The 14384-nt window shown below is 44.9% G+C and overlaps 1 protein-coding gene across 1 annotated transcript; it reads right to left on the bottom strand.

Moving 5' to 3' along the window:
• Positions 1 to 2248: 2248 nt before the first annotated feature.
• On the bottom strand, positions 2249 to 2872 carry LOC113904730 (RNA polymerase II subunit A C-terminal domain phosphatase SSU72-like). The gene is made up of 2 exons (XM_027561827.1): positions 2849 to 2872; positions 2249 to 2809 (listed from the first exon to the last, which is right to left on the bottom strand). The coding sequence occupies exons 1-2, from the start codon at positions 2870 to 2872 to the stop codon at positions 2249 to 2251; spliced, it is 585 nt and encodes a 194-aa protein (XP_027417628.1).
• Positions 2873 to 14384: the final 11512 nt, after the last annotated feature.

The raw sequence follows: 14384 nt of genomic DNA on the forward strand, positions 1-14384 counted from the left end.
TTTTTAATCGATCCTGTAGACAAAATCTCTTCTCTGTCTTTCTGGACTTACCACTCTGAGGAACCCATATTCTGTCAATTCTGGATGTAAAATCAGAAGATATAGGTCAAGTACTTAACAAACCCTACAAGTACACACATCACCCATTCAACACCAGCAAACTTTTGTATTGTCACTTCTTCCCCAGCTGCCTTTTTCTTCACACTCCCCTGTGACAGGAGCTTCCATACATCCACCCAGATCTCTGCCACTACATCAAAATCCAAAGCAGAATATTCACCAACATTCAACCACCCACCTTCCAATCTTTTGTTTATTTTTTTCAACTCTAATAGCTCTTAGACAAACTATGCTTCAGCATCCATTTCATCCAGTTCCATTCCCTTAATTTTTCCATGGATACATACTATGTTAGGAGACATTACTATAGTTGCTCCTGTGTAACATCTACAGCACTTTGAACCAGTTGCACTCTCTCATATTTTCTTCCTGCATATCCCTACGGGCAGGAATTCAAGCAACAGCTTTTTCTGCATATGGATTTTCTGGCAAAATAAGTTCACCTGGACAAATCATTTCTCTTTCTTTCAAGGGGCTCCTAAATGTCCCTAATTCAATTTTGTGGTCCCATCATTGGAAAAGATGATCTCAGCCGACTCCTACTCTCTCTCCATTCCTGACCATGACTGTCCACCCTCAGGTAAGAGACTGATCTTGAATACCACTGACTCTACCAGGAAAGAAAACCGTCATCTCCCTACCACTGCCACTTTCAGATATAGATGCACCTGCTCACATGTGGGGAAAGACAGAAATTGAGTGCTTCTATATCCATCCCTCTCCCTTCTCTTCATCATGTCTTGTCTTTTCAACTCCAACACCTGCCTCTGCTCCCACAGCTTCTCCCCCTATGCAGAGCCACCTCCCTACTGCTCAGTGCACTCCTGTCCTCAGGATGTCCTGTACTCCCTGATCCCTCCAGATCCATGGCACTCCATGCCACCTACACAGATAACAAAGCCCACACTTACTTTCTGATAGTCAGTAAACTACTTCACCATCCCAACCACCTCTCCTTTATTTTCTTCTGTGAGTCACACAGGACTTGGTGGCACAGCTGGTCAGAACCAAGAATGTTTCACTGCCAAATAATGAGGATCCATTTTCAGAGGAGCACAAAACACAAAACAGCGAATGTTTGAAGCAAGAAGTAAATTCTCAAGAGAAAAGGATGCTTTTCTACATGGGATTTATAGGCTTTGAAAAAAAGGAACTCAAGATACCCATCCCCTATGACAAATGAGAAGACGCCTTTTCTTAAAGAGTTTTATTTTGATTTATTTCATTTTGTTTTATTTAAATACGCTACATAGTTCAACAGATAGGGCTTGGATTTTAGTAAAAATGTGACCATGGACTACAGTGATTTCTTTTTTTTTTCTCTTTCTTTTAAAAAAATTTTTTTAAACTTTACAATATTGTATTGATTTTCCCATATATCAACGTGAATCCGCCACAGGTATACATATGTTTCCCATCCTGAACCCTCCTCCCTCCCCATACTATCCCTCTGGGTCGTGATTTCTAATTTTATTTCATAAATAAGCCATTGGATTAAACAAATCATGCTTGGATTTTCCCCTAAAAAAGCCAAACATGGTCTACCCTGAGTTTCTAATAAAGTAGGCATTCATCAAAGACAAACACTCTAAAAGCAAAAATATTTCTAATTCAATATAATTTCCATTCAATGTATTCCCATCCCACTTAAGAAAAAACAACCCGTCGTATTGATACACCACACCAAAAGGACAAAAGGAAATTAGTATCCATATAGATCAATATATAGACACTGTTCCTTTTTCTCAGAATATCCTTCAATGCATTGCTTGTCCTGGGCTCTGTGATCAGTCTTGATAGTCCATCCAGTAAAGAGAGTCCTCGAGATTAACCTCCTTGCAGAACCCTGTGAGCATTGAGTTCTTCCTTCCAGGTCCAGTTCCACACCATCGTTCCCCACATTGGAAGGGTTGGCATGTCTACCGGTGTTCCATGTTCCCCGTGCCATGTGATGCTGTCCTCCTCCACCTCCTTCACTGGGTGGGGTGTACCTGACAACAGATCATACAGAGATGGCCTTTAACAGAAACGGTTTTGAAGAAGCCTCTCCCAGAAAATACCCAGCAGCTCAAGAGTCCAGGCACGGGTTCTTACCAACAAAGGAGCTGAAACCAGCCAAGATGCTTCCTCAGTAGAAGCAGACCATGTGCAGAAAGCTCCTTCCTGTTTTCTCCTTCGCTGCCTGGAGCAGCTCAGCCAGATGACTTTGCGTGTCGTCTGCCTGCTGGAGACCCTGGCAGAGCTCACAGATGATCGAGGCTCCAAGGCTGGCTGCCTCCAGGGTGTCGTCTATGTCCACGTTGACGCCTGGCACAGGCTGCCAGGTCTCCTGATCCCTGGCACATAGGTCGGCCACCACCCGGTTATAGGCCCTCTGCCCACAGGTGAAGATGACGTCAAAGGGATCTGGGCACTCTTGAAACCTTTCTGGGCCAGGCTTGATTCTCTCATTTCTTTTCAGGATGTGTAAGACTCCATTCCTTTTGTAGTGCTTTTGGTCTTTAGAGGAGAGGTCGCTGTGCATCTTCTTGTAGGACGTGGAGAAGTCGTAGAGCACGGGTGGCTTGCGTGCCCCTCCTGGGAGCTTCACGTGGGATCCGGCTCCGAAAGACCTGACATGGAACCCGTTCTTGCTGAGGATGCGGTGGGCTTCCATGCTCCTGTTGACATTGCTCATGCAGACCACAGCCTCCATGCTCCTGTTGACACTGCTCATGCAGACCACAGCCACCCTGAGTGGGGAGGAGGGCATGGCGGCAGTCTCTTGGGACTCCAGCTGGACACGAGGACTTCAGGGTCTGAGGGGGACTCTGAAGGCCAGGGAGATGACTGGCTGGGTCCACTTTTGAAATGAGCATTTGAATCAGAGACGAGAGAAGGCCTTCATGTGGAGGCCTGGGCCCAAGGTGGGCAGAGACCTCTTTGGTGATTGGCTTAACTCTTGAGTGATTGGATTTAGATAATGGACCCAGTGGTGTGACTGGAACGACCCGGTGATCCAATCACCCAATTCAACTGCCAGGAGATGCCCATCCAGCTTCCTTGCCACCCCAGAGTCCTTTGCCAGGTACAGTTAACCCTGTATATGCCTGTGTATATGGGGCTAAGTTTGGTAATTCAATTACCTGAACGTCTGTTCTCCACCCTGGTCTGGATCCCTGGTGGGAGTATTTTGTAGTCTCCACTTCATCCTCTGGGCCACATTTGGAAGAGGCTACTATGCATATAAGACAATGTGTCCAGGGTACTTCCAAGCTTTTCATCATTCTCTCTACTGACCAGAGAACATGCATGTGAAAAGTGTGTTTGAAGTTTTCAAACTTACAGTAAATTCATTATATGTATAATTGCAAGAGTTGTTTCATATTTATTTCCTACAATTGATAATCTAGAATTGTAATTTTGTTAAATTATAGGGGAAGCACATAATTTTGCCCATAAAGAATAGCATGATTCACCAGTGTACAAAGCAACTGTTTGGAAAACATCCCTCCTGTTAGTGTTGCAGGAGTTTCAAAACATGCACATCCTCCATTTGATTTTCTTGAGTTCATGATGTTCCTTCAGGGACTGGAGCCACCTCCATGGCTTTCCCATGTTGTCAAGTACAGCTCTCTCTGAACACTCTATACTGAAATATAGAAATTTTAAATTCTGTTTCTTTTGTCAGTTTGGAGAGGTGACCTATCAAGGTTATAGACCTAAAAATTATGAACCGTACACCAAACAGTAAGGAGACACAGTCTTATCTCTTCAAAATCGTTCAGAAGAAGCATCCATTTAGAAACTCACAGTTTTTTTTTTTCTCTGTGCCTCTGTTAATTGTAGTGATTGTCACATTGAAGGAATCCTCAGTGAACACACTTTATCTTCTCCAAGTATGAGTCCCAAAGCCAGGACATTAACATTCACCCAGAATGTGGGATAAAGTAACTCTGGACCCCAGGCCACCAAATTGGAAAATCTTGGAGTGAAGCCCAGATATCTGGGATGTACAAAGCCCTTTAGATGATTGCAATGTACACCAAGGTTTGAGAGCAACTGACTCAAAGCAGGGGTTTCTGAGCTTCGATTGATACTTGGAAGCTGTGAGAATTTGTTCAAAACAGGGCATCAAGAATACAAGGGAAGCAGGACATTCAAAAGATAAAGATCTTGTCAAAGAAACTCCAGGCATAAATGAAAAGGTAGTCAGAAGCTACATACAGCATGAAATTTTATTAGAGTAGCGACTCAAACCTGAAGGCGTCTAAAAAACCTTGTAGAGCAAGATCTTGGGCTCAAAGTGAAGCAGAACAGGACCCTATGGTCTTTCCCCACTATGTCCTCTGCCTGCTTTTGTCTGTGAAAAATATTAGCTAAAGGATAAGCTTAATCAGTGAAGCGAGAGAATGCAGAAATAAAGGAGAACAGTCCATCTAACTAGACTAATAATAATAGTTGAATCATTAAATATCAAAACATCTACTACTGCTTCATTGACTATAGTACAGTAAAGCCTTTGACTGTGCAGATCACAAGAAACTGTGGAAAATTCTTAAAGAGATGGGAATGCCAGACACTGTTACTGCCTCCTGAGAAACCTGTATGCAGGTCAAGAAGCAACAGTTAGAACCAGACAGATGGGGAAACAATGGAAATAGTGAGAGCCTTTATTTTCTTGGGCTCCAAAATCATTGCAGATGGTGACTGCAGCTATGAAATTAAAAGATGCTTGCTCCTTGGGGAAAAAAAAAAAAAAACTGAAAAATTTAGCATATCAAAAAGCAGAGACATTACTTTGCCATCAAAGGTCTGTCTACACAAAGCTATGGTTTTTCCAGGAGTCATGTATGAATGTGAGAGTCGGACCATAAAGATGGCTGAGTGCTGAAGAATTGATTCTTTTGAACTGTGGTGTTGGAGAAGACTCTTGAGAGTCCCTTGGACTGCAAGGAGATGCAACCAGCCAATTCTGAAGGAAGTAAGTCCTGGATATTCATTGGAAGGAGTGATGCTAAAGCTGAAACTCCAATTCTTTGGGCTCCTGATGCCAAGAACTGACTCATTTGAAAAGACCCTGATGCTGGGAAAGACTGAAGGTGGGAGGAGATGGGGATGACAGAGGATGAGATGGTTGGATGGCATCACCAACTCAATGGACATGATTTTGAGTAAGCTCTGGGAATTGGTGATGGACAAGGAAGTCCTGCACAAGGCATGTTGCACACCATGGGGTCCCAAAAAGTTGGATACAACTGTGCCACTGAACTAAACTGAACTGATATAAATTCCAGGGAGAAAAGCATTCTTTCCTCAAGAGAATTTTGTTCATGCTTAACATTCACTGTTCTGAGTATTATGCTCTTCTGAAAGTGCATCCTCACTATTGGGAAATGAATTATTCTTGGTTGTGATCAGCAGTAACACCAAGGCCTGTGTATCTTAAAGGAGAAAATAAAGGAGAGGGAGTTGGCATGATTGAATTAGGTTATTTGCTATGTCACCAAGTAGATGACTTTCTCTACACATTGTAGGCATATTGGAGTGAAGGGTGGACCTGGAGATGTATCAGTTAGTACAGTAATTCCTGAGGAAAAGAGTGGACCCAGGAGTAGGGTTGTGGCTCTGGACAGGTGGAGTAGATGTGGGATCAAGAGAGATGCTGAAGTGAAATAAGAGGACTTGCTGAAGAGGAGAGAGGGTAGTAATTTAGAAACACTCAATTTTCTTTCACCACAGGTGATTATGTGTATATATCTGCATGTGGCAGTGCTGGTGGTAGGAACGTGAGGGTTTCTTTCCTAGTAGATTCCTTGGGCTTTATCATTAGTCTTTCTGCTGCTGGTGGGTAGTCAGGGTCAGGATTGGTGACTGGAGGGGATAATCTGTTGAGGCTATCATTTCATGTGATGGGAACACCAAATTGAAGTAGGTTTTAAGGTAGTGTTGAATGTTCTTCTGAAGATAGAAATGTGTTATCCAGCTGATATTATTTTCACCAGAATACCCATTTTGAGGAAAATGTAATATGTTTCTGAGTTCCTTTTTGTTGAGACAGGCAAGGCAAATATGACAGAGGATTAAAATGCTGCAGGTGCTTAGATGGAGAGATTATAGTGATGAATTACAAAATATAAAGTGCATAAAATAGTTAACTACTAAGGACTTACTCTAGCACAAGGAACTCTCTGAAGGTCTCTAATGACCTATATGGGAAAAGAATCCTAAGAAAGTGGAGATATATTTAGTTTGTTGTACAGTAGAAGCTAATACAACATTGTATTCTTTTGCAGTGTAAAAGAAATTAAAAATAGAATTTGTTTACTTAAAAAATATAAAGTGTACTTGAATAAATTAAAAAGAATGGTACTGAATTAAAAAGGTTTTGGAACATGGTTTAAGAATCCTCTCTGTTGTTTAGTCGCTAAGTTGTTTATTACTCTTTTGCAACCCTGTGTAGTGTAGACGGCCAGGTTCCTCTCTCCATGGGACTTCCCAGGCAAGAATAGTGGAGTGGGTTGCCATTCCTTCTCCAGAGGATCGTCCCAATCCAGGTGTCAAACCCACATCTCCTGCAATGGCAGGTGGATCTTTTACTGCTGAGCCACCAGGGAAGCCCTATAGGTTATAAAAATATAAAAAAGATTGGAAAGTTCGAACTTTAATGGTGGTGAATTTATTGTTTATATTTTGATGGTGTCTATTGTAGAGTTAGAAAAAAGCAATTGAGGGACTTCCCTGGTTGTCCAGTGGATGAAACTTCACCTTCCATTGTAGGGGGTACAGGTTTCAGCCCTGCTTAAAGAGCTAAGATCCCACATCCCTCAAATCCAAAGAAGAAGAAGAAGAAAAAAAAAAAAAGCAGTATTGAAACAAATTCAGTAGACTTAAAAAAAATGTTCCACATCCAAAAAAATCTTTAAAAAATGTAGTTGAGGAAGACATCAAGCCCTGAACATTGTGGACACTGAGTGGGAAATGTGTTGGTTGCTGAAGTTGCTAAGAATGAGAATAGTATGTGAGTAAAACCTGATGCGAAGAACTGACTCATTTGAAAAGACCCTGATTCTGGGAAAGATTGAGGGCAGGGGGAGAAGGGGATGACAGAGGATGAGATGGTTGGATGGCATCACCAACTCAATGGACATGAGTTTGAGTAGATTCCGGAAGTTGGTGATGGATAGGGAGGCCAGGCGTGCTGCAGTCCATGGGGTCGCAAAGAGTCGAATATGACTTGACTTAACTTAAAAGGTTGCTTGGACCCACATTTCCTCTCAAACCCTGCAGCACCTGGGGCTTTCTTGCCTGGAAAATAGGAGACAGATTAGAGGAGGTGATCAGAACTCAGAGATCATTTACATGGAGCTGTGGATGTTACCTATAGAATTTAGCCAGGACTGAGAGCTGCTGGTCGGAGAAGGCAATGGCACCCCACTCCAGTACTGTTGCCTGGAAAATCCCATGGATGGAGGAGCCTGGTAGGCTGCAGTCCATGGGATCTTGAAGAGTCGGACATGACTGAGCGACTTCACTTTCACTTTTCACTTTGATGCACTGGAGAAGGAAATGGCAATCCACTCCAGTATTCTTGCCTGGAGAATCCCAGGGATAGGGGAGCCTGGTGGGCTGCCGTCTATGGGGTTTCACAGAGTCGGACACGACTGAAGCGACTTAGCAGCAGCAGCAGAGAGCTGTTGGTGGCATTTCGAAGGCATTTTCAGGTCTCACTTGGGGTGTGTGGGTTCCCAGGATGCTGAGTTCTGATCTCCATCATTGGACGTTCCTTTTACCAGTATCTTAGGATGCTTCTGGTCCGAGGTCAGGGGCAGCGGCCGGGAGGAGCTACCCCACGTCTATGGTCTGGGGCGGTGGCAGAGAGTGCCAGGCTGTGACAGCACAGGAGCAGTAGAGAGGAGCTACCCTACACCCGAGGCCAGGGGAGCGGCTGGAAAGAGCAACCCCATGCCTGAGGCCAGGGGTGGCAGCCAAGAGGAGCAACCCCACGTCCAAGGAGCGCTGGCTGCACGGGCGCAGGAAGGCCTAGAGGAGCTATTCCATGTTCAAGGTCAGGAGGGGTGGTGCTGAGGAGATACCCCTCGTCCAAGGTAAGGAGCAGTAGCTGCGCTTTGTTGGAGCAGCTGTGAAGAGATACCCCACGTCCAAGGTAAGAGAAACCCAAGTAAGATGGTAGGTGTTGAAAGAGGGCATCAGAGGGCAGACACATTGAAACCATAATCACAGAAAACTAGTGAATCTAATCACACTAGGACTACAGCCTGGTCTAACTCAATGAAACTAAGCCATGCCCCTGGGGCCACCCAAGACAGGAGGGTCATGGTGGAGAGGTCTGACAGAATGTGGTCCACTGGAGAAGGAAATGGCAAGCCACTTCAGTATTCTTGCCTTGAGAACCCCATGAACAGTATGAAAAGGCAAAATGATAGGATACTGAAAGAGGAACTCCCCAGATCAGTAGGTGCCCAATATGCTCCTGGAGATCAGTGGAGAAGTAACTCCAGAAAGAATGAAAGGATGGAGCCAAAGCAAAAACAATACCCAGTTGTGGATGTAACTGGTGATAGAAACAGGGTCCGATGCTGTAAAGAGCAATATTGCATAGGAACCTGGAATGTTAGGTCCATGAATCAAGGCAAATTGGAAGTGGTCAAACAGGAGATGGCAAGAGTGAATGTCGACATTCTAGAAATCAGCGAACTCAAATGGACTGGAATGGGTGAATTTAACTCAGATGACCATTATATCTACTACTGCGGGCAGGAATCCCTTAGAAGAAATAGAGTAGCCATCATGGTCAACAAAAGAGTCTGAAATGCAGTACTCGGATGCAACCTCAAAATGCTGTGATGCTGTGAATGTGATGCACTCAATATGCCAGCAAATTTGGAAAACTCAGCAGTGGCCACAGGACTGGAAAAGGTCCGTTTTCATTTCAATCCCCAAGAAAGCAATGCCAAAGAATACTCAAACTACCGCACAATTGCACTCATGTCACACGCTAGTAAAGTAATGCTCAAAATTCTCCAAGCCAGGCTTCAGCAATACATGAACCGTGAACTTCCAGATGTTCAAGCTGGTTTTAGAAAAGGCAGAGGAACCAGAGATCAAATTGCCAACATCCGCTGGATCATCGAAAAAGCAAGAGAATTCCAGAAAAACATATACTTCTGCTTTATTGACTATGCCAAAGCCTTTGACTGTGTGGATCACAATCAACTGTGGAAAATTCTGAAAGAGATGGGAATACCAGACCACCTGCCCTGCCTCTTGAGAAACCTGTATGCAGGTCAGGGAGCAACAGTTAGAACTGGACATGGAACAACAGAAGGGTTCCAAATAGGAAAAGGAGTACATCAAGGCTGTATATTGTCACCCTGCTTATTTAACTTATATGCAGAGTACATCATGAGAAACGCTGGGCTGGAAGAAACACAAGCTGGAATCAAGACTGCTGGGAGAAATATCAATAACCTCAGATATGCATATGACACCACCCTTATGGCAGAAAGTGAAGAGGAGCTGAAAAGCCTCTTGATGAAAGTGAAAGAGGAGAGTGAACATGTTGGCTTAAAGCTCAACATTCAGCAAATGAAGGTCATGGCATCTGGTCCCATCACTTCTTGGAAAATAGATGGGGAAACAGTGGAAACATTGTCAGACTTTATATTTTTGGGCTCCAAAATCACTGCAGATGGTGACTGCAGCCATGGAATTAAAAGATGCTTACTCCTTGGAAGAAAAGTTATGACCAACCTAGATAGCATATTCAAAAGCAGAGACATTGCTTTGCTAACAAAGGTCCGTTTAGTCAAGGCTATGGTTTTTCCTGTGGTTATGTATGGATGCGAGAGTTGGACTGTGAAGAAAGCTGAGCACTGAAGAATTGATGCTTTTGAACTGTGGTGTTGGAGAAGACTCCTGGGAGTTCCTTGGACTGCAAGGAGATCCACCCAGTCCATTCTAAAGGAAATCAGTCCTGGGTGTTCTTTGGAAGGAATGATGCTAAAGCTGAAACTCCAGTACTTTGGTAACCTCATGCGAAGAGTTGACTTATTGGAAAAGATTCTGATGCTGGGAGGGATTGGGGGCAGGAGGAGAAGGGGACGACAGAGGATGAGATGGCTGGATGGCGTCACTGACTCGATGGATGTGAGTCTGGGTGAACTCCGGGAGTTGGTGATGGACAGGGAGGCCTGGCGTGCTGCGATTCATGGGGTCGCAAAGAGTCGGACACAACTGAGCGACTGAACTGAACTGAACTGAATATCCTATTGTATATATGTACAATCACATCTTTATCCATTCCTTTGTTGAGGGACATTTAGGTTGCTTCCACATGTTGGCCATTGTAAAGTGCTGCATCCAATACATACATTGGAATGCATGCATCTTTTTGATTTATGGTTTTCTCTGGATATATGCCCAGGAGTGGGATTGCAGGACCAGGTGTGTGTACGTGCTAAGTTGCTTCAGGCGTGTCTGACTCTTTTCGACCACATGGACTGTAGCTACCCAGGCTCCTCTCCATGAAGTTCTCCAGGCAAGAATACTGGAGTGGGTTGCATGCCCTCCTCCAGAGGATCTTCCTGACCCAGAGTCTTCCATGATTCCTTCATTGCAGGCAGATTCTTTACTGTCTGAGCCACCAGGGAAGACCTGCAGGATCATATGGTATTTCTATTTTTAGTTTTTTAAGGAAACTCCACACTGTTCTTCATAGTGGCTGTACAATTTTACATTTCCACCAACAGTGTAGGCGGGCTCCCTTTTCTCCATGCTCTTTCCAGCATTTATTGTTTGTAGACGTTTTGGTGATGGCCATTCTGACTGGTGTGATACCTCATTGTGGTTTGATTTGCATCTGTATGATCAGTAGTGATGTCTCCCATCTTTCCATGCACCGTTAAGTCTTTTAACAATCACTGATAGATAAGGGTGGGGACAGCAGGGTGAGGAACTCTGTTCTGAGTGTCTGGTCTGTCCACTGTGGGGACAGAGTGGCAAAACCTGGCAGGTCCTCAGCTGTAGTAAAGGGGTTGTGAGTGCCAAGTCCAGCCCACTGGGGTTCCCACAGGCTCTGGCATCTCCTCTCCTGGGCAGGGCCATCTGTTTGGCAAAGCACACCCCAGTTGCCTGGGTTCCCTGCTTGCTGTCCCTGGCACAAACCCCAGGCTGCAGTCCTGGGAGCCTAGTCCTGCTGGGAGCTGGTGCCTCCTGGAGGCCGTGGGCCATTTCTTCCTCTGCCCTCTGCAGGTGGAGCAGTTGGCAGGCTGAGTCCCTGCTTCTCTTGGCCAGTTCCTGCCACAGCTAATATCTTCCCTGTGGCCCACTCCTGGCAATGAGTCCTCTGGGGCAGAGCTGCACCTGGGATATCTTTATGAGGGAAGCCTGCTTCCATCACTGGTACTGGACCCATTTTTCTGGAATCTTTCCTGGGTGGTCCCATTCCCTGTAGTATTTCCCTGGGGGCCTCCAGAGCACCTCTCTTGCTAGTCCGTCACCTGGTCACTTTCCTGGATTTTTCCCCTTAAACTCTCCTGGTGTTGGCAGGGTGCTTTAACTGTTCACAAAGCATTTTCTTTATTTTTTTTTTTTAACTTTTATTTATCTATATCTTTGACATATAGGATGTTCCTCACTTCATGTGGGATCTTGTGTAGTAGGCCGTGGGCTCTCTGGTTGTTTCGTGTAGGCTCCAGAGAACATAGGCTTCGGTAGTTGCCACGCTTGGGTTTAGTTGCCCCATGCCATGTGGGATCTTAGATCCTAGACCAGAGATTGAACCCAAGTCCCCTGCCGTGCAAGGTGGATTCTTAACCACTGGGCCACCAGGGATCAGATTAGATCAGATCAGTTACTCAGTCGTGTCCGACTCTTTGCGACCCCATGAATTGCAGCACGCCAGGCCTCCCTGTCCATCACCAACTCCCGGAGTTCACTGAGACTCATGTCCATCGAGTCAGTGACGCCATCCAGCCATCTCATCCTCTGTCTTCCCCTTGTCCTTTTGCCCCCAATCCCTCCCAGCATCAGAGTCTTTTCCAATGAGTCAACTCTTCGCATGAGGTGGCCAAAGTACTGGAGTTTCAGCTTTAGCATCATTCCTTCCAAAGGACACCCAGGACTGATCTCCTTTAGAATGGACTGGTTGGATCTCCTTGCAGTCCAAGGGACTCTCAAGAGTCTTCTCCAACACCATAGTTCAAAAGCATCAATTCTTCGGCGCTCAGCCTTCTTCACAGTCCAACTCTCACATCCATACATGACCACAGGAAAAACCATAGCCTTGACTAGACGAACCTTTGTTGGCAAAGTAATGTCTCTGCTTTTGAATATGCTATCTAGGTTGGTCATAACTTTTCTTTCAAGGAGCAAGCGTCTTTTAATTTCATGGCTGCAGTCACCATCTGCAGTGATTTTGGAGTCCCCCCAAATAAAGTCTGTTACTGTTTCCACTCTTTCCCCATCTATTTACCCTGGAGTGATGGGCCTGGATGCCATGATCTTTGTTTTCTGAATATTGAGTTTTAAGCCAACTTTTTCACTCTCCTCTTTCACTTTCATCAAGAGGTGCTTTAGTTCTTCGCTTTCTGCCATAAGGGTGGTGTCGTCTGTATATCTGAGGTTATTGATATTTCTTCCAGCAATATTCATTATGGCTTGTGCTTCATACAGCCTGGCATTTCACATGATGTATTCTGCATATAAATTAAATAAGCACTCTGACAGTACACAGCCTGGACGTACTCCTTTCCTGATTTGGAACCAGTCTGCTGTTCCATGTCCAGTTCTAACTATATACAGATTTCTTGACCTGCATAAAGATTTCTCAGGAGGCAGGTAAGGTGGCCTGATATTCCCATCTCTTGAGGAATTTTCCACAGTTTTTTGTGCTCCACACAGTCAAAGGCTTTGGCATAGTGAATAAAGCAGAAATAGATGTTTTTCTGGAACTCTCTCGTTTTTTCGATGATCCAATGAATGTTGGCCATTTGATCTCTGGTTCCTCTGCCTTTTCTAAATCCAGCTTGAACTTCTGGAAGTTCGTGGTTCACATAGTGTTGAAGGCTGGTTTGGAGAATTTTGGACATTATATTGCTAGCATGTGAGATGAATGCAATTGTGTGGTAGTTTGAGCATTCTTTAGCATTGCCTTTCTTTGGATTGGAATGAATACGGACCTTTTCCAGTCCTGTGGCCACTGCTCAGTTTTCCAAATTTGCTGGCATATTGAGTGCAGCACTTTCACAGCATCATCTTTCAGGATTTGAAACAGCTCAACTGGAATTCCATCACCTCCACTAGCTTTGTTCATAGTGATGCTTCCTAAGGCCCACTTGACTTCACATTCCAGGATGTCTGGCTCTAGGTTGAGTGTTCATACCTTCGTGATTATCTGGGTCATGAAGATCTTTTTGTATAGTTTTTCTGTGTATTCTTGCCACCTCTTTTTAATATCTTCTGCTTCTGTTAGGTCCATACCGTTTCTGTCCTTCATTGTGCCCATCTTTGCATGAAATGTCCCCTTAATATCTCTAATTTTCTTGAAGAGATCTGTAGTCGTTCCCATTCTATTTATTCCCTCTATTTCTTTGCACTGATTTGTGAGGAAGGCTTTCTTATCTCTCCTTGCTATTCTTTGGAACTCTTCATTCAAATGGGTATGTCTTTCCTTTTCTTCTTTGCCTTTTCACTTCTCAGATGCTCAGAAGCCCCTCAAAAAGGAAGTGATGCTCTAATATCAAAGGCCCAGGTTTCCTGACTGATTTGTTTTGACTCTGCCTTTAGGCCCTCGGCCAGGGCTTCGTGGGAGCCTGTGTCCTGAGGGTCTTGATGGGGCACATGTGTGGCTGTCTATTAAGGGTGTCCATGGGGCCTCTTCTTCTGGGGAAGGCACCCGAGGGGTGAGAAGAAGCTGCAGCTGCTGTGGGGCCCACTGGGCGGCTCTGAAACTGACAGGGAAGTTCTCTTACAAGAGCAGCAGCTTGGCGGTTGATCTATAGGGGCCGTGAGAAAGCGCAGTCAGGCTGGTCTCCTGGATCTTAGGCCTCATGGGACGTTCGGGGCTGAGAGTGGCTGGGAAGCTGCCGGATGGGGGGGCACTCATAGACACAGAGGTGAAGGTGGTGCCGGGGTGGGCTAGCTGACCCGTCAGTTGGTTCTGCACCACATCCTCAGGGCCAAAATTTGGGGAAATGCTGTTTCCCCAAACTGAAGGAGGCAAACTGAAGTTTGCAGGATTTGGTGAACTAGCTAATCCTTCT

The sequence above is a fragment of the Bos indicus x Bos taurus genome, chromosome 15 (assembly GCF_003369695.1).
Source record: "Bos indicus x Bos taurus breed Angus x Brahman F1 hybrid chromosome 15, Bos_hybrid_MaternalHap_v2.0, whole genome shotgun sequence".
In the NCBI taxonomy this organism is placed as follows: Eukaryota; Metazoa; Chordata; class Mammalia; order Artiodactyla; family Bovidae; genus Bos; species Bos indicus x Bos taurus.